The sequence below is a fragment of the Sparassis crispa genome (assembly GCF_003851025.1).
Source record: "Sparassis crispa DNA, contig_000003F, whole genome shotgun sequence".
NCBI lineage: Eukaryota > Fungi > Basidiomycota > Agaricomycetes > Polyporales > Sparassidaceae > Sparassis > Sparassis crispa.
The window spans coordinates 343,878-363,174 of record NW_020939750.1 but is presented as its reverse complement, the minus strand read 5'-3'; the positions used below and the strand labels follow the sequence as shown (position 1 = coordinate 363,174).

The window sequence follows — 19,297 nt, the reverse complement described above, 5'->3', positions numbered from 1 at the left end:
TTTTCTAAAAATACATCCAGTCTACAGACAGTACATAACAGGAGAACACCCTGTGTACCAGAGAGCTATGAGGATGCGGCAGAAATGCGAGACTTGCATGGGTAGATGAGAACACGTTTTGACGCGTCGCGTGTGCACGTGATTTGCGGAGATGAAAATACCCAACCTACCGATAAGGACCACCTTATTGATAGCAGACACCAGACACGGACTCCTCGGATATCCTGAGGAACGAAGGTTGAAGCAGAGTGTCAGTCTGCCTTTGGGAGACTATATAAAGTGACAAGCACCGTCGTACTAGGAAAAGCAGGCCATATCGTAACACATCTCTGGTACCAAAAAATGTAGGGGTAGCTAACATCCACTACGACACAAGCTTTCGGGCCTTACGAGCGAGTGTAATGACTATTCTATGTATGTATTCTGATGCACGTTCTGCATCCGCAGATCTCAGCGGATATGTATGGGTTCGTCCACGATATGCACTTCCACCTCACTTCCACCTCTTCTAAGTACGGGGTGCATGCCATTCCAGAGGATCAGATGCTCCACTGACCTTCCCGCGGTGCCCAGATGCTCCTCTTCTGCAAGGTCATTACCATGCTCTTTGCACGCCTGGTGTAACTCACGTAGCATGCAGTGTTGCGATGGACCTAACTTACCGGCATCCACGCGAACGTGTGTGGTGTGGCCTTGCCTTCCGCGGACTCTGGCTACGGTCCTACCCCTCAACCTGTCATCAGCCAGAATCCGGTGCACCTCCACTATCACTTCCCTTCCTCGCGTTGATGCGGTATGCCAGTACTGACACTTGACGTGAGCACCGAACTCGGATTGCACAGGAATGGCTGAGTTGTGCACCTCCATGAGCTTTCCGGGCAGAAGTTCGACAGTTCGGGCCCCCCCTTCCAGGGATCATTGTCGGTACAACAAGTCTGTGGCTGATCGCCCCCGTTATTCGAGAGTGTGTACTACACCTCTAAGGTCATATCATACCTACTTACATTTCTCACTGCTTTCAAGTTGCTCAGCCCGACAGAGTTACTGTTATATTAAGGCTTTCACTGTCAATTTACATGCGAGTATTGCTCTATCCTCATAGTCACATGGATATATTAGCGAGTCCCAATCTTGAATGGCACCAGTGGCCGAGCATCTTCATGGTCATGAATGATACAAAGGCCTGATCATTGTGGGTGCCAGCTGAACGCACTTCTGCACCTCTCCTTCTCACGTCCGAGTCTTCCGAATTGAAACCAACCCGCAAAGCCCTTTTCCCCTAAAGAAGGATGCAAGATCACCGGAATCCGTGCTGAGATCGTGGCACGGCGTCATACTTGTAACGTTTACTTAACACCTGCTGTAGTACTATCAAATATGACTTGTAGATCGTCTTGTGTGTCTTGGACCCGTCTTGGCTAAGAAAATTGTCTTCGGTGTTAATGGTCTTGGGCAGGACACCCAAGATGGTGTGTAGTTTCCTGATTAACGATGCAGGGTAGGTGAACAATTAGTGAAGGCATCGGAAACCTCTTGCGATTGAATGCCGCATCTCGCAACTCACACGCCACACCGAATACAGCATCGGCGTACTTACTATCATGAGGGGGGAGTTACCGATCTTTGAGCGCTCGGGCTTCCTCTTCTGTATTCCGGGATGCTTTGTCTTCATTTTTACATGGGCAGATGTATGCACTTCCACATTACATTTTGCAAATTTTTTTACATGTTCTCGTGGTGAGGAGGGAGAGATGGCAAGATGCCGGTGGTGGGTGTTGACGGGGGGTGGTGTTGCTGATTTTGTCACACAGATGTCACGCTCATCTCGCGGACGGAGCGCTCACGCGGCTGCCATATCGGGCTATACGTCGTCACGCTTTTCATCGGGAGTGTTACAAAATGCAGGCTGAAGCATGTCTGATTGCCCAAAACACTTATCGGGATGGTGGAACACAGTGCTGTAGCACATATTGCTGTCACCCAAACATCACTTGGGTCAGTCATTCTCAGTATCAAGAGAGATCTTTGATATTAGTACACCTACCATAGTTGCAAATGTGGTATTTGACGTCTCATTCAGCAATCCCGGAATGCCTGAACCCCTGGCTTGGTAGAACACATCTACTGGTGTTTAGTATCGTCCTACAATTTTATCTGATTTATTTATTGAGTGTGGAAGCAGCGACGGCAGTGTTGCCGATTTTTTGGATTTTGCAACTCCCCCCACGTGATAGTATACATTCCAATCACCTCGTGGACATCAGCAAAAGGTCACGCGTCTTGGTCTGTCTTTGGCATGTTGAAGGCGGCTTGGTGCACTTACAGTCTTGCTTCCATCTTGATGGTCTTGATCTTTCGGAGCATTTGAGCACCCTAATGCTGCCAAGTGCAGTTCAAGCACTCCAATATTAATACTCGTGTTTCAAACTTTCAAGCTTTTAGACTTGCAGAGACCGATGTATTTATCTCGAGACAGCGCGCAGTATTAAAAATATTATCTATATTCAGAAGAGTACACAAAAAACCCTCTGAATCACCTGTACTTTGTGTGGTACAGTGAATTCAGCAGTGCTCACTGCCCTCATTGCACTCAATCGTGCTCCCCGTACAGTTGCACACATGCGGGGAGTCATTCGCACTGCATGAGTATACTGGGCAGGCTGCCAGGGTCCGCCCTCGTCCTCCTCGTTGCTCATGTCTCCTAACCCACATCACCTCGTCGTGCTCACCTACAAAGTGGTATGTGTGTACATCATGGCAGTAAGGCAGGTAATGAACAATATTGTCTTCCAGAGCACCCGAGACTTGAAAGGAACTTGCATCAAGCTTCGAGACCTCAGGCCTCAGGAGATGATCTCTAGAATATACACGCACAAGCTGATGATAGAAGGGAGGGACAAGATTTCAAAGCTTCCGAGACTCCGAGTCATGTATCGGCCCGGCGGGCACGTGATCTAAGAACAAACACTAACAATGGTTGAGTTTCATCGCCATGTCGCTGCAAGTACTTCCTCTGATTCACTGCCTGCTTTGATGAGCTGACCGCCCGTTGCTTTGCGACAGCATGACGAAGGGCCTCACGCAACAGGGGGTGAAGAGTGAAGACAGCATTGCTCGCTGGACGTTCGGCGGACGCGAGGCAAGATGCGAAAATGTCAGCAGCGGCGAGACAAGATGCGAGAACGGGACGCGAACATAGGAATTGCCCTGTTCAATTATGTCCCTCCCTAATTTCCCTACTTTGATCGCCTCGGCAGGTGCCTTATTTTAGACCCGCATCTCGGCTAGATCGGAATTTGCGGTTGCTCGCGCTCTGCTCTGTGGATGCGGGCTTCCCTCATTTTGCTTGAATTCTGGATGGTTTGAAAGCTAATCATGCCCCAAAGAACACTTGAACCTTTCCTATGAAGAATGCATGCATGATCTTGCATACAAAGTGTTGAGATATTTTTGGCACATCTTTTACATAATGCCGAAGATCATGATGAGTGCCAAGCCGAGAGTAGGGAAAGTAGGGAGGGACATAATTGAACAGGGCAAATGGACCACAGCACGACATGCAGCACTGATAGCACTGTGTGCTGCTCATAGCACATTGAAATATGGTGTAGAGGCGGGAGAGCACGTGAATACTCAGGGGACGCACGTTACGCTGCTTGCGGGACCACGGAATATCCTATTGAAGTGTCGGCCGAGGCAGGGGGAGAGCATTGAGGTATGTGCCATAGTCTTGAGGTTTCTGATCCTGACCTTTGCCCTTGCAGATCTTCGCATCACATCTGGCATGTCCCTCATGATTGTTAAGGCTGCATTTATAAGCTGACTGTGTTGCAGGATGTCCAAAATTCGGGTCGAATCATCCAACGTGCATCGATGAACCCCGCGCAACAGGGGGGTGAAAACCGCGATGCTCTCTGAACGCTGCAATTGCAAGAACATCAGCGACAGCGAGACGATGCGAGGATGGGGTGTATGCCTTGGAAGAGACAGCAGGATGACATGCAGTACTCACAGTTTAGAAATGTGGCATCGGAGAGGTGACGGGGCCTCTGTAAGCACCCAGAATGTGAGGGGCGCGAGCACTTGTAGGGCAAGTCCGCCGTGGCAAGGGACAGACATTCAAGTATGTGCTTTCCTTTAAGGTGCTTTGATCGCGATACTCATCGCGTCCCATACAGATTCTCACTCTGTGCTTGTCCCATTGATCAACGGCCGGCCAGGCCCTTCTTCATATGTGGGACTGTGCATGTCGCTCGTGGGAACTTCAAGAATCGGGTCAGATCATTTGTGCAGTGAGTCTTACCATTTTGTTTATGTGGTGGACAGAGACTGTATTATGCTACTCGTGATATGGAATTAGTTGCTTCTATATGTATTCCTATATTGTGGTAGTTACAGTTTGTATGTACTTAACCCAGATTGAAAGACTTCCTTGCATCTTATTTGTGTGTTGAATCGACCTTGAGTCAGACTTGCATAGCAATTGACAGGCTTGAGAATGACTTGATGCCGCTTTTTCAAGAAATGAACCTCATTACTCAAGACCATGCCGTCTTGGGCACTGAACGTCTTGAACGTCTTGATAAGAGCGGTAAGACCGATAAGACAAATTGCCCATTTTGCTGATGCGACGATAGACCCTATACCACATCAGGAAAAACCTCCTGTGCTAATATGGTAACAAAAGTTAGAATTTGGTCGAATTCACGGAATTAAGTTTATTATGTTCATTAGGGCGATACTGTGGAATAATGCTGAATCGGCTGGTCCCCCTCACCTAGTGGAAATCATCTGCACTTATTTACACTTATTCAACATCATTCAGCACAAGTTCCAATGGATTCGAGCACTTAAGGACATATGATAGTTCCATTCAGTTCAAACCAAGGCAGTAGGATAACAAGATATATTGACTGAAGTGCATTGGTACATGTACATGCCATAGCTACATCCCAGTCTCATCGGCTCCTGAAAGCCTGAACCTATCTACACTGCTTCGCACCGAGCTTGCGCGCGACCTCGAGCTTCTCATTGGAGGACAAGGTGACAATGACCGTCGCGCCGGACATGAACGAACTGGAGGCCGAAGATGGGCATGCCACCAGTGCCCTAGATGAGCACGGTGTCGCCGGCTTTGAGCGGGCTGAGCCCCATGAGCGCATTGTACACCATGATGGCTGTGCACCTGTAGAAGAATGTCAGTAAGAAGGCAGGCATGCGACTGTCAAAGTGCTTACGGGAGGGTGGACACTTCAAAGATGTGACAACATACCTCATTACCAGAAGAACAGGAGGAACATCACACACAATACATTGATGGCTGCACTTCAATGTTCAGGGATATACTTGTGGGACTAAGGTGAGTCGTCGGAGACACAACACAGCAAAAGGTAACAACATACCAGATGATGCTATGCTGTACTACTGGTGTCAACTGTCGCTGGCAGTTAAACATGGTGAGCATCCATGTTATCTCTATGCAATCATACACTCACTGCATATTGACCTACAGTGACATAAGAGGGAAGGGAGCCAGACACATGTAGCAGACAGAGGAACGACGCTTAAAGACAATGCCGGTGATGAACAGGTGAAAGCTGTCGACTGAGATGGGAGAGCGAGTAAGACAGGTTAAGGACAAGGACCAGATAGAATATGTATTGTGCAAACCAAGACGTCGCCTGCAGACCGTAGGTATGAAGATGGTACAAGTGTTGATAAGATGAGAGTCGGAGTCTCTCCGCTCGGAGAGACTTCGAGGTTCACGCGCGTTGACGCAGCAACTTGGCGCTCGCTAAGTAAACGGACGCTATTTGGGCTTGCTTGTTCCTCTCAACAATGTCACGTGTAGTGCACATGCACCGTCAAGTTTTGTCGATATTCACTTCCACCATGCTTTGAGGTGGTCTCGTCGACGCCTCGTGAACTGCTTCAATTACTACCTCACCATGTGTTCATAACTCTGGCTACCGATGACAAGGTAGCCGACATCTCTCATTGCCAGCCCGTCCTCGCTGTTCTCGAAGTTCTCGTGTTCCTGGGTAACTACCCACGCGATGCACAAACAGGAAGTCTTTGAGTTACCTTCTCTGCTGCTGGATGGAAGTGGAAGCACCTAGGGTATGTATGTTTCTCAGTGATAAATTATAGTCCTTTATCATCCTTCCCATTGTCCAGGCTACTTCTCAATTCAGAGGCTTTGAGAATGCCCTTTGCAGGGTCCAGCATTTAGGAGAGTCACAGTGAGAACAGTGCATCTTTGAGCAGGGTGCTGTATGTACAAGGCAATGTTGTGGGACTTAGGAAGGGTAGTGACCGTGAATTGTATTTATGTACTTGCAGAAATCACAGCTGTTCCAATTTGCTTGTGTAATTCTGGAAGTGCACAACATTGGAACGAGATGCCTAAAGTAAGCGGAGCATATACTAGAATTCAGGCCATAAGTGCGAATAAGCTATGGCTATGACGGGTGCACCGTTATCACATTCAAACCGTTGTAATTACTACTAATAAGGATGGTTTCGGAGAAAAAATGACGGTTAATCAGATGACGGCGAATAAGGTCAGTATTCTGCAGTATACAGGCTTATTAGCCCGAGAGGTTTTTCCTGATGCGCCCATAAAGAAGCATTTCAACTAGTCTGGACTTCTGCGACCATACCTTTTCAATTATACTACCACCGTACTCACGAGTCATGTCGGATATCTTAAAGGTAAATTTCCAGTGTCTACTACCAACACGGTGCTTCAAATGGTTGTTCTTTCGGTTTACGTTAGATGCACAATAGTAGCTCGAGCTCTTCGTGCGCCGATGGTATTGTTCAGATGCTTCAGTTCAGAGGTCTTCCCACAGCGCCCATTTAAGACTCAGCTATGATAGATGATCTTATAGCGCCTAATAGATGACAAAAAACTGGGCATCATCTGGCCCTATGTACGCCTACGGTTTGTTCTCCGCCTCGCCGACTCGCTCTTCGGACGGAAGCATAATTGGAAGATCCGACGATAGTAGGGTTCTGACTGGCCTAAGTCGTAGATAGGATAATAGATAGTGTCATCTGATTCTGGGTCTGAGATTACGACATGTCGATTGCAGCACATTCTTGGTCAAACAGACTAGAGTAGACGAGTCATTTACAGGACTTGCCTAATCTGGAACGACTGTGGACGGCGTCTAATATATCGGTGTCTCCCATCCTTGTATTTGAGTGCACTCTCGACGAGTCCACGGTATTGTTCCGGAAGCGTGTCTCTAATCGATAGGGGATGTTCGTTACAGCGCTCATGTAGCGCTTGCGAATCACTGAACTTCTGTTATGTCCTCCCAGGTGAATCATTTGATCTGCTCGAGTCATACACCCTGCCCTCGTCACCCAAGGCAAGTTTCTTTCCACCACCATTAAAATGATAGCATGTTAAACTTTATCCGGTCATTCTTGTAACAAGGTCGTCCTTAAATTGGTGGTTCATACTCGCAATGCATCTGGTTAATCTTCTCACTCGTGGGGATTAAGTACTCATGTGGGCTGACAGCTGTATCTATAGGCATGTGGATTCGGTGGCCTCGATTATCAGAAGCCTTTTCGGGTTGCTTGAAATGATGGTCGCGGAGATATGGCATGATTACTGACGGCGAAATTGCATGTCGCCCACTTGTGTATGACTGTTGTGTTGATATTTGCCCATCAACGAATCCAAAAACATAAGAAGGCACCGACTGAATGTCTTCCTTCACTCCTCTCAACCCTGCCGAACGCCTCACTGCTCCACATCGTCAGATGTATGTCAGCAATTCATCCTGCTATTTATACTCACATCTTGTCCCCCAGTAGACTATGAGTACTGTTTATTACAGAGATTGTGACGATGAAAAGAGGTCGTCCGTCGTTAGCACCGTCTACATTTGCGGCTCCCCTCCATCTAGAGATCCCGGCGCGATCCTCCACTGGAGGATTTTCCTCGCTCTTCCGAAACGCAGTTCTATCCGCTTCGACATGACCCCGGGCTCGGATAGTATTACCGGATTGCTGATGGTTACAGGCCATCAGTACCATACGTCACAGAGCAGCACTCGCATTGTCGTCGTCGATGCGGCGCGGTCTGATACCACCGCCGATCAGTTCATCTCCGTGTTGTTGGAGCTCCAGCGTGACAAGTACCGCTACGATGGCAGCGGTAGCGGTTGCAGGTATTGGTGCACGGTCGCTCTGAAGGACTGGGAGAGGGCTGGCCTTCTGCCAGCCGGCTCGCACGAAAAGCTGGCGCAAAGCTTTGTCGACATTAACAAAGAGAATCCTGCTCAAGTACCGATGCCTATCCGCGAGGGGATCTTTTACGCTTAAGCTGCATCTTTGTCCTGTGAGTGTAATGCGTCGTATCGTTGCCAGTACCTAACGTTCTGACAGCATAACCCGGCTCAGTCCCTAGATCATGCCTGTGTCGTGTATTGAACGGGAGCTCGACGAAATTTAGCTTTAGAACGTATGCTCTCGCAATTTGTCTTGCCCTTATATGTTTTACCGAATGCCCCTAGCTTGTCCTTACAAATTGGCTTACTACCATTTGTACAGTGTAGATTGATTTGAAGTTGGCCTGAGCCCCCCCTCCCCGCCCCTTTTTTTTTTTCAAAGTGATTTTCCATACCTACAGTTTCTGAGTGTAGTCTCGTGAGCCATGTGGTAAGACGGTCCAATGAACGGAGAACGAGAAATGATTGCTACAATCTATACCTACGAGAACACCTTAGCCACAGCCAACTCATCTTCTTCTCTCCTACGACCCTCCTTTCTGCTACTCCTCTCCAACTGCGCATGCTTCCGGCTCTTGTACTTGTTACCCTTCTCCCTCTTCTGCGCCATGCGTACCGCAGCGGGAGAGATAAATTCTGAACAAGACGTTAGCAATATCCGAAACCTGATCAGGCAGTCGAGATATGAACCAGGATTCGAATAGACCGTCGCCCCGCTGAAAGCGCCCTCAAATATACGGATTGGTGTGAGGACGAAACGTGGTCCGATCTCTACAAGCGAGGTTTGAGGTGGTCCGTTGGGCTGTAGTGGATCCTTCTCTATTATCTGTATCATTGTCAGGCCTTTCTAGTACGGCGGAGCAAATCCATGCAAACCTGAAAATTCCGGAACCAAATCTTGTTATCGAGCATGGAGAATGTTAGAACATGATCAACGAAAGGCTTCGCCTTGCGTGCTTGTGCTGGCACGCCGAAGATCTGAACGCAGTGTTACGCCGTGTCACTTGAGCGTAGAGAAAAAAAGATCACTTGCATGTGTGAACACTTCCTTGGTAAGCCGCCCCCACTCGCTGTCATCGAATGCCTTGTCAAAGCTCAAGATGCCCCTGCTGCCCTTGAGACAATTTCCCGTCATCTTCAGCTCGTCCATGGTATGCATGTTCTGGACGTGCATCTTGATACTGGGGCCATTCGGCGTCTTCGCGGCCCACAAATACAGGTCTTCATGGCGACGTGCCTCAAAGTAGAGTGCATTATTGCAGTTGTTGAGGTCGGCAAGCTCGGGAAGGAGGTTCAGATGATTTTTTGAGTCAAGTTTTGCATCTGCACGCGACATATTGGGTTATAAATGAGCAGTATGAGCGACACGTCGCGTACCTTTCTTCACATGGGGTAATAAAGCCTCAAGATCGTTCATCAAGTGCCTCATACGGTGAGTTACTCCACGAGAAGAGAGCAGTAGAACTCTCTGCTTGTTTCTCGGTTTCTTTGCTACCGCAGCCTCCACCACCTCCTCATCTTCTACCTCCTCGGCCTTACGTTTTCCCTTCCCCTTCACGTCTGCCTGCAATTTTTGTGTCTTCAGAAGAGATGCCATGATTTTAAGAAGGAAAGATGCCTAATATTTTCAGCCACCGCCTGGACTTTCAGGCACGTGACTCTGATATAACAGCCTCGCGTTGCGGACGCGCCGTGCACCGCTACGTCCCCTTTTCCTGACGTCGTTCGCCTTCGCGATCTACAATGAGGTGCAGCATATGTTTTGAAGGCCTCTGTGAAGAGAAATGTCCTATGACTACCCCCTGCGGCCATATGTATTGCATTGACTGTGCGACCTACAACTTCGTCGAACCCGGCTCTTTCTGCGCCATCTGCCGGAGATCGCAAACTCTGGACACGCTCATCCGACTCTACCCTGACTACGGGGACGACACAGAGCAGCGGGCATCGTCATCCAAACGAGGTAGAAATGCTGACATGGGGCGGGAAGTGATCGATGCGTGTGCGGTCGTGCTCAAGAGCGGGGACTACGGAGCCGACGCGCTCGCGCCGGCGTTATCGAAGTACGTGGAGACATATTATTGAATTCTTGGCTCATGTTACTTAGATCAGAGAACCTTGTAGAGACATTGTCTCTATCGTCCCTGTCGCACGAAGCATCTGATGTGGGGGTATGTGTTTGATCGCCGCTCAAGGTCTACATGCTCTGGCTAACATGCAAAACTTCAGCGATTACTGAGATCCTTGACAACTATGCTGAACGAGATACGCTCCGTTGGTACTCGCCCAATCTCGACTCGTCTTGCGCTGAGAGTTCCAACAGAAACTGCAAGACGTGGAGCGTCTGCAGCAGCTGCAGGATGAACGCAACTCGTTCAAGCAGGCATATAAGAAGCAGAAGGAGAAACTAAAGGATCTGACCCGCATACAAGGGGACTTGCGCATGAATGCCGAGGTGGAGATTGCGCGGCAACGAAACGACTTGACAGCGCGAGCATCCAATCTGCAAGAGAACTTGCAGGCAGTCATTTCTGAATTGTCCACCCAGCATGCGAGGGTTGAACAGCAGGCGCACACGATCGAGGATCTCGAGAAGGAGGTGTTGAAGTGGCGGTCTGATGCGACACGTTACAAGAAGAAGGTGCGTGGTTCCCTTTATACGAAGTCTGGTGAGAAGTCCCGACGTTTTAATCTTAGTATCACGTCCTCAAGACGAACGTCAATTCTGGGATGAAAGCCGCCCATGATGGTTTTGCGGACGATTCGCTTGTGGTCATCTGATACCATGTGTTTTGTTGGGTCCTGATGTTGTTATGCGTAGCGTTGGCGCTGGATATAAACGATACCCTTGGATTCGTGAGTGCTTAGACAGCGTACAGGACCAAGTCCAAATATTGAAAACACTGAGGAGTATCATCTCTAGTGCCTAGTGATGGTGTACGTGGAGACTGGAGCTTGGGGGGCAGGGCCCCTATCAAGAAGAGGCTGGCTCTCCCGTGCATTTGAATTCTGCTGCTTGTCTGATGCCGCCATGGCGCGAAACCTGCGAAACACTCGACCGCTTACGATCTGTTGGCGTATAACATCGCTGTCGTGAACGAGGATGTGGCCACGTTTTTCGGTGATCCTGTCTTGCTTGGGCCCGCAGTGGACCCTGTCATGTCGACATGCCTCCTGGACCATCAATTAAATCGAGGCGACTCTTCCGCTACTTGAAAGACTTCTTCACGGGCCACCATCGGAATCCGCGGTCGATGATTTCACCTTTTCTCTCCTTAGTTTGCTCTGGACTATGACGAACCCGACCGTGTTCTACACCAGTGATTGGAGATCAGCTTCCTAATGTATTGTGTGTACATTGAGGTCACGCCGGACGTCTGCGTTCTTGACGGCGGTGACTTCAAGGAATTTCCTCTCTTCCAGGTGGTTAAGGTACGCCGGTAGAGTGTCAGGACCCGACGTTAATGCTAATAACTCTCAAGTGTCGTGACACGACGATCCTGAAACCATGCTAATTGTAGACGCTATTGACGCATTTTATGAAAACAATAATCGTCGCCGGCTGGTTGGACGGCTGACCATACCAGCCAAAGTATTCGCTGGGATCGTCATCAGGGAACCGTTCCGACATTCTATAAGATCCCCGTCACGAATACACTCCTCAACTCCGTTATAAATGCGCAGTTCCCTCTTTAGCAAATCGTCGACCATGCGCTAATTCCTGTGCCAAACGGTTCCGATTTATTAGAAGGAGTGCGGTCTTTGGAGAACGGGCGTATTATTCTACAGCGTTTTGAAGCCTTTAAACAATTCATTTAGGAGTGAGCTTCCTAATCATACTTATGCGTCACTGCAGACTAACTTCGTTGCATATCAAATTTCCTTTCTTCGTACCATTTTGTGTAATGTGAGCACAGACAAAAAGAAAGCAAACAGATGACGAGGGGTGTGATCTAAATGTCTGGGCGGCAGTTGAGACCTCGATGAATATAGTACGAGTCAACTTATTCATTCCCTCGTGGATGTCGCAGGGCTTCCTATGCGCCCTAGCCATAGCATGAATCTCAATTTTATCATATCGCATCTCCCTCCCGTCTTGCTATTTACCGCTGTCATCGCTCGCACTGGATTGATCAAGGACACTCTTAGTTTGGCGATTGACTGCGTACAGGACCAGAATTCAAATTTTTAGGGAAACACCGAAAAGTGCGAATGCTATGCTATAATGCTTTGTCGGGAGCAACAGCAGAGGGGTGAGAGGGGAAAGGCGGGTAAGAGGACATACAGGGAGGGCAATCTTTTCTGCAGAGGAGATTGCAAAGCAGGATACAACCGAATGCGCGACTCTGGTCGAGTATTTGAGCAATAATATGATGCATACAAGGCGCATAAATAACAAGACAGCTGCAGAAAACATGTTCGCGCTTGATGTTGACTGCCTACTTACGGTAAGTAACCTGTTCACGAGCTGGAAGACTGTGCTCGAAGCTGCTTCTGTTTCTCTTGTTCCAAGCGCTAATTCAACCTCATCAATCGAGGCGCCGATAATAGAAGTTAGCATAAGGCTTACATGGTACAGCAGCTGCACCGCCATTTGTATGTTGGCGGGCTGGCCTGTGATTACAACCAGCCTCTCTCCCTCACCTCCTGCAGGTGCAGTACCGCCGTTCATCCCCACACCGACCGCGCCTGGCTCCATAATCTTGATCTGGCTAGCGCTCATATGCCGAATCTCGTTGATCTTGGCGCCACCCTTCCCGATAATGCACCCGACGAGGTCGTTCGGGATATAAATCTGCTGCGTCTGCAGTTGCTGCGGCGGATTGTGCGAAGCGCTACCCGAAGCATAGGGCGGCGCAGAGTAGCCTGGTACATATGATGAGCCTCCATATGCCGGGCGACGTGAGTAGCTCGATGGGCGATACGACGAATTGTTGTACGACGGCATACGCTCGTTCGCCTCGATTAGGATGTTCCCAATATAGTAAGTGGCGATATGGATCGCGTCCGCCACGCCAGACACGCTTAGGACGCGCTAGAGCATGTAGGATGTCATGTAACAGTCCCAGGACACGGACGTGGTGTCTCACCTCAGTAGAACCAGGTAACATACCCTCGCTGGCATTGAGTCGGGCTCCACTAGCATCCTGGATCTCCTTGATCTTTGTTCCACCCTTACCAATGACAGAACCCATGCGAGAATTCGGGATCATGAACTTGATAGTGACAGCACGGCTGCCAGGAACGGAAGGCTTGTCAAACGGCTCGTCGTTGATCCGCCGCACGATGAGGCCAAATGCCTTTGTATCACGTTGAGAGAGTATAAGCGCCTTTGTGTACATCGCGACTCACTTTGGATACCGCGTCCAATGGCCCACTAACATTCAAAATACGTTCAGGATTGCCCGGAATACTTTCCGACACCATAACCCGAGCCCCACTCTTCTCCCTGATTTCGTTCACATGCGAACCTCCTTTGCCAATGATGATTGAGGCATCCTGGGTTACAATCAAGCACCGCATGTGTATGTTCGCCGAAGGGGGTGCAGACGCGGGAGCGGGTGCAGCAGAAGTGGTCGCAGAAGATTCGCGTGTCTCACCAGAAGAAGTGGCGTCAACAGAGGTCTCCGGCATTTCAGCTGAGGCGGGCTTGTCGGAAGGCTGAGAGGGTGAAGGGGTAGACGCAGCTGTGTCGTCCGCGGACACCACGACCTCGGTCATATTTACGTCACCCGTCATCGACGCTGCGACAGCGGATGGGACGGAACCTTGGAGAGCCTGGCTGCGCAAGTCATCCGAGGACGTAGCGCCTGTATTGGCCCGCTTGTGGTGCTTTTGTTGTTCGTTGTCCGAAGGCGAGCGGGAACGTTTCCTGGTCGAGTCGGCTTCTGGCATGGTTGCAAATTTAGTGGATTTTATGTGGACAGACGGTGCGTGTCAGGGCCAGTCAGCAAGAGACACGGGGAGAGGCTTGGGACAGGATTCGGGATGGTGGATGGGTTCTGGGGGACGCAGCGGGAATGGTGAGGAGGGAGACGTGGGAAGGAAGTAGGCATCGAGCTGCGAGAGACATGACTCACCTGCTGGTCGCTGTGCTGGACGACGACGAAAGGGTCGAGCACACCGTGACAGACGATGATGGACACCGTAACTTATAGGAGGATGTTTATGAGACCAAACAACTTGATTACGTAATACCTGTCTTTCTTCTTTCCCAGGGTTGCGTCTGGTTGCGTCTCTCCTCCGACCCACCATGGCCACCGCCCAGCCCAAGGTTGTATACCGTTGTGTCGAGTCCCACGAGCCATTGTCGATCCTCAGCATTGAGCTCAGCCCTGAAGCATTCGTCTTCGATCTCGTAGCTGCAATCAAAGAGGAAACACACTGCCCTTCAGAAGTCTTACGTGTGTATAAGTTCGACCAACCGCTGGCCGGCCGTCCTTTTCCGGACAGAGTACGGGAATTTGACCCGCGTTCCAAGAATTCTCTCGACTGGACGTCGCAGCTTTCCTCTTACTTCGGTGGTCCTCCTAACACAGATAATCTCCATATAATCATTGTTCGTCCATGTAGGTCCTTGCCGTACTCGTGCACATGATCGCACGTTCTGACAGTGATACTATAGCAGGGGTATACAAAAGGTCACGCTCGTCGTCATCCGATCTTCCGCTACAGAAGCGCCAGAAGAGGATTGAAGAGTTATTGCCTCAAAAGGCGCCGTCGACCCTTGCTCAACCGGCGGTGTTTAAAGTTGAGCAGGAGAAAAATGACTTGTTCGATTTCAACCGCCCTTCACGCCCTGACAGTATTCCTATCACCCTTCTCCACCTCGTATTCGGTCAGTTTGTTGACGATTCGATGCGGTTGACGCCTGCGGCAGAAGATTACAATTTTGCGATAGCCCTGCGCGATGTTATGGCGCAGTGTTACGAGAACGAAGCATCGCGCGTGGATGCGTTCCGCCGTGTCTTCAAGGAATACTACGGGATTGTATTGGGTCAGACAGGAGAGCCGCTGTCCAACTCTATCACCGATGGCAATTATCGCGTGAAAGCGTTCTGTGCTGTGACAGGCCAAGCAAATAATGAAATCGGATCGTCAAATGCTGACCCTTACTTACGAGCCGGAATCCACTATGCACACTTCGTGAAGTCGATGAAGGCAACGTTGAAGGGGACAGTTCTACCATGTCTGATTGTATATTGTTTTGGTCAGTGTTTTCGTCCCTCCCTTGGAGCATTGATCAACACGTTATTCGATGCAGGACCGTGGTTAGGTATTGCGGGTGCAGCATACACGGGTGTCGTCCGTCAGGACGTTCTCACCCCAGTCCTTCCTCTGATATGGGAGCCCAGAGATGAAATCATGATCACAAGTGCAGCGCGAATCTTTGGTGCTCTAAAAACGGCTATTAGTCGACTCCATTCCTACTACGTTGTCCAGCTACCTCTCATTCTTTCGCTGGAGTCGAAGTTGCCCGGTGTGGAGTATCCGTATCCCACCGTGTACCGTTGCCTGACGACCGCTGTCGACATCTCGTTTCGATATATAGGCGTCATCCCGCACAAATTAATTTTCAAGGGGCTAACAAGCAGCGAAGAACCAATCATTATTAAGTTTACGCGCAGGTACTCTAAACAAGCGCATATCTATTGTGCAGATCGCGGCGTCTCTCCACGCCTACGCGGCTACGAAGAAATACCCGGAGCATGGCACATGGTCATCATGGACATGTTGGACCCCGCTCTCTATTTTTCGCTGGATGACGCTAGGGACAATTTACACGAACACTTGGGGCTCATTCAGAGCACGGTTGAGGATATGATTTGTTCTCTACACGGGGGCGGTTTCGTTCACGGCGACTTACGCGATGCCAATTTTCTGGTGGCGGTAGGAGGGCTGATTGATGTCAAGCTTATTGATTTCGATTGGGCAGGTCCAGTAGGCGAGGTCCGGTACCCTCCAAATGTGAATCGAGTGACGGTGCGCCGACCTGCAGGAGTTTTTGACGGGGAACTTATTGAGAAGGAACATGACCTTACGATGATTGGCTTTATGTTTCATAATAAATCTTGATATATTTATACTCCTAACGTGTGAGATTTCTCACTTTGAAGTGAAGTGGAGGTCCGCAGAGAAAGGGCCAGTCGTAAGCCACTGACCGCGCGGTTGCAAATATATATGTTGGTTCATATGCATGCTGTCAATCACGATGGCTCCGCGCATTAGTCGTTTAATATTAGATTGAAGAAACCATTGTCTCGTTTGTAGTAAGTAGACCATACTATCGTTACCCCAGTAATGCAATTGCGATTGCATCTCTGTCACCGTTCCTTCAAATTGGGCCCGTCTTCCTTCAAACCTCTTTGGATCAAATATACAACATATAAGCTACCTTCTGTGTGACTGCCAATTTTTTTCCTGATGTTGTGCGACTCCAAGACCGAACGCAGTGAAGAGACTCATTTGCACGCAAGAGCGCCGAATCGGTCACAGATCGTCACGCTTGCCGACGTGCCGTTCCCTTGTTCTCCCTCTAGTCGGAGTTTTAAATGGCACATTTCACTGTCACGCCTGAGTCCTCCAAACTTGCAATTCAGAGACTTCGCACTCTTCCCCTCCGAGTTTGACTCCCAAGTTGCACAGCCAAGGTATTTGGGACTGTGCACATCTATTGCATATTTTTTTGTGATTTTTAGTGCAGCAAAATGCGACAAAACAGCGAAATTGCATAACTAGACCAGATTGCAATACTGGGGTAACGATAGTAGCTAAGGCCGAAAACCGAGTCCATTGTTTGCGACGACAGGATCTCGATTGGGACAATCACTTCTCGGTGGCGTTGCTGAGTCAGCGGCCATTTGAGGCACCAGTTCGTTGCCTTTCTTCCTGATTCAGCCGACAAAAGCCTGTCGGACAAAAGGAATGCTATACCAAGGATTCGCCTGCAATATTCAGGGCTGCTGCTTCGCCATGATGTTGGGAAACATGCGTATCAGGCCCTTGTGCAAAGGTCGCTTTGTATCCACTGCCTCAGGCGGGGTATATAACATCAGCCTTCCTCTGCCATCCTGTGCTCTGCCGTCGTAGGCCTACCCTCCACGTCCTTCCAGATATCTTCCATAATCTCGGATGCGCCATGACTATTTCTTTAGATATAGTACCCTTCTCGCAGTCGTTAGACATGTACGGGGAGCCAGACCGCTCGTAAGTTCTTCAATACGCATCGTATTTCGTTCTCATGTTGAACCCACTCTAGTACCGCGTACTCGCTTTCTGGCCACATTTCTGTTAAAGTCTCATCATCGCCCGGCTATTTTTCGCAGCACCAAGCTTCACGTCTCCTTCTCAATTCCCTCACTGTTGTGTTCGAGGGACAGACCGAGATGATCTCCCACGAGATGGGTTATACAGGTTGCCGTCTTTGTTCTGTATCGCAGGAGCTCATCCATGGCGAACCCGTTGAGCTCAGCCATGAGGGCTCCGACCCAAGTACCTGGAATGTAGTGTTTAACCTCGCGGTACCGGGGTGGCTACCAGAGACTGCTGTGTTCGGTGAGAATGAGGATGAAAAGGCTGGCACGCATTATGCTCTGCATGCTACAGCGGAATTCTCCGACCTCAATGATGGTGCAGGGCCGTCTCTACTGTCTGCACTCTGCTTCCCGTTCCGACCCTCCAGGCGCACCGTCGCGGCCCCGATCTTTGACGTTCCGTTGAAACGCTTCATGTGTCCCCAGGCAGGGCCATCGTCTGAGTCTTCCTTCCCTTCTACTGTTACCCACCCCATCTACAGTCTCTATGCCCAGGCTGCTGATCCGGCTCACGGCGAAGGGACAGTTGATCGTATACCCATGGAGATCCTAACAAACTTTCGCGTGCTGGCTTCAGTTCCTCAGTATATAGACCCCAAGGATACTTCCTTCGGGCTTTCGTTGCGCATCCGTGTTGCAGATATTCCTGGGAAAGAACGCAAGCGCCTGCGGATCGCTTCGTTTGACCTGGAAGTCGAACAGATGGAGCGTTATCGGTAAGCGTAGACTCATTACTTGTTGTAACGCGACCCCTGATTTGTCTTCTTAGCTCTTCGCCTATATCATCGTATACATCACAGTTTCCTCTACCACCCGCGTCGGGACAGCCGCCCAGGAAGCCGTTACTCAACCCACACCCGCTGCAACCCGTTTATGAACTTGGTCTGGTCGGAGATAGAAGCTTTGTGCGCTCGTGCACACGCAGCCTGTCTTTGCTCCCGTCTGACGCGTCGGGTCACTATTCAATATCGGGTGATGGCTACGCCTTCTCCCAAGAAGCAGACCCTTCTCGCGGCAACGTCTGGTACTCTGTACAAACACAGGTCCCAGTAGCGCATACGATGACAGCGGAGAGCAGCAAGGGGACTGTTACCTACAAGCTGCGGGAGTCTTGTTTCAGTCCCTTATTTGCTGTACAACACCGGCTCCATATTTCCCTTCTGTGCACATACGATATCACAGAGGGTGAGAATCCAGAGAGGATTACAGAGCGCCTGCGGTTTCAGGTCCCTCTTCGCTTCGCACACGTCATTGCAGGCAGCCCTAGTGTCATATCGCGGGACACTACACCTTCCCCTTCTCTCTCTGGACATTCACCCTCGTCATCTATCGATTCTGTGCGGAGCAATGCACTCCTGCTGCAAGACTATATGCCACCACCAGGACTCAGCATGCCGTATGCGCAGACGCTGCCTGCGTATTCGCAACTGTTTGATCCCAATGGTGATAGAAAGATCGATTACTCCGTTCCACTGCCGCCGTATACGCCCCCTTCCCCATGTCATACGTATTCATCTTCATCGTTGTCGAGCTTGGATTTCGCCTCGATCCAGAGCCATAGTTCGGATCTCGAATCGGACACGTTCTCCAATGCATAGCGACGACTTGCTGGTCTTCTGCATCTCTGTATCTACTGTTCTCCGATCTATTTGGCTGCTGTGAGGCTTTGTTTCCACAGCTTGTACCCTTCGTCATCCTCCTTATTGTATTCCATCACGTTCGTTTCGTTCAATG

General features: G+C 49.7%; 6 protein-coding genes across 6 annotated transcripts; 4 read left to right on the top strand and 2 right to left on the bottom strand.

Moving 5' to 3' along the window:
- Positions 1 to 7,836: 7,836 nt before the first annotated feature.
- On the top strand, positions 7,837 to 8,343 carry SCP_0401310 (hypothetical protein; the record flags this gene model as incomplete). The annotated part of the gene is made up of 1 exon (XM_027756870.1): positions 7,837 to 8,343. One exon carries the CDS (start codon positions 7,837 to 7,839, stop codon positions 8,341 to 8,343), a length of 507 nt encoding a protein of 168 aa, XP_027612671.1.
- Positions 8,344 to 8,730: 387 nt separating this feature from the next.
- Positions 8,731 to 9,678, bottom strand: SCP_0401300 (Ribosome biogenesis protein; the record flags this gene model as incomplete). Its single annotated transcript, XM_027756869.1, has 5 exons — positions 8,731 to 8,885; positions 8,940 to 9,075; positions 9,126 to 9,227; positions 9,283 to 9,572; positions 9,627 to 9,678. 5 exons carry the CDS (start codon positions 9,676 to 9,678, stop codon positions 8,731 to 8,733), a joined length of 735 nt encoding a protein of 244 aa, XP_027612670.1.
- Positions 9,679 to 10,061: 383 nt separating this feature from the next.
- SCP_0401290 (predicted protein) lies at positions 10,062 to 11,030 on the top strand (the record flags this gene model as incomplete). Its single annotated transcript, XM_027756868.1, has 5 exons — positions 10,062 to 10,312; positions 10,357 to 10,420; positions 10,479 to 10,523; positions 10,573 to 10,890; positions 10,947 to 11,030. 5 exons carry the CDS (start codon positions 10,062 to 10,064, stop codon positions 11,028 to 11,030), a joined length of 762 nt encoding a protein of 253 aa, XP_027612669.1.
- A 1,680-nt stretch (positions 11,031 to 12,710) lies between these two features.
- Positions 12,711 to 14,144, bottom strand: SCP_0401280 (RNA-binding protein; the record flags this gene model as incomplete). Its single annotated transcript, XM_027756867.1, has 4 exons — positions 12,711 to 12,764; positions 12,820 to 13,284; positions 13,340 to 13,549; positions 13,602 to 14,144. 4 exons carry the CDS (start codon positions 14,142 to 14,144, stop codon positions 12,711 to 12,713), a joined length of 1,272 nt encoding a protein of 423 aa, XP_027612668.1.
- Positions 14,145 to 14,502: 358 nt separating this feature from the next.
- On the top strand, positions 14,503 to 16,325 carry SCP_0401270 (hypothetical protein; the record flags this gene model as incomplete). Its single annotated transcript, XM_027756866.1, has 3 exons — positions 14,503 to 14,818; positions 14,875 to 15,459; positions 15,514 to 16,325. The coding sequence occupies 3 exons, from the start codon at positions 14,503 to 14,505 to the stop codon at positions 16,323 to 16,325; spliced, it is 1,713 nt and encodes a 570-aa protein (XP_027612667.1).
- A 1,108-nt stretch (positions 16,326 to 17,433) lies between these two features.
- SCP_0401260 (predicted protein) lies at positions 17,434 to 19,161 on the top strand (the record flags this gene model as incomplete). Its single annotated transcript, XM_027756865.1, has 3 exons — positions 17,434 to 17,456; positions 17,509 to 18,279; positions 18,333 to 19,161. The coding sequence occupies 3 exons, from the start codon at positions 17,434 to 17,436 to the stop codon at positions 19,159 to 19,161; spliced, it is 1,623 nt and encodes a 540-aa protein (XP_027612666.1).
- Positions 19,162 to 19,297: the final 136 nt, after the last annotated feature.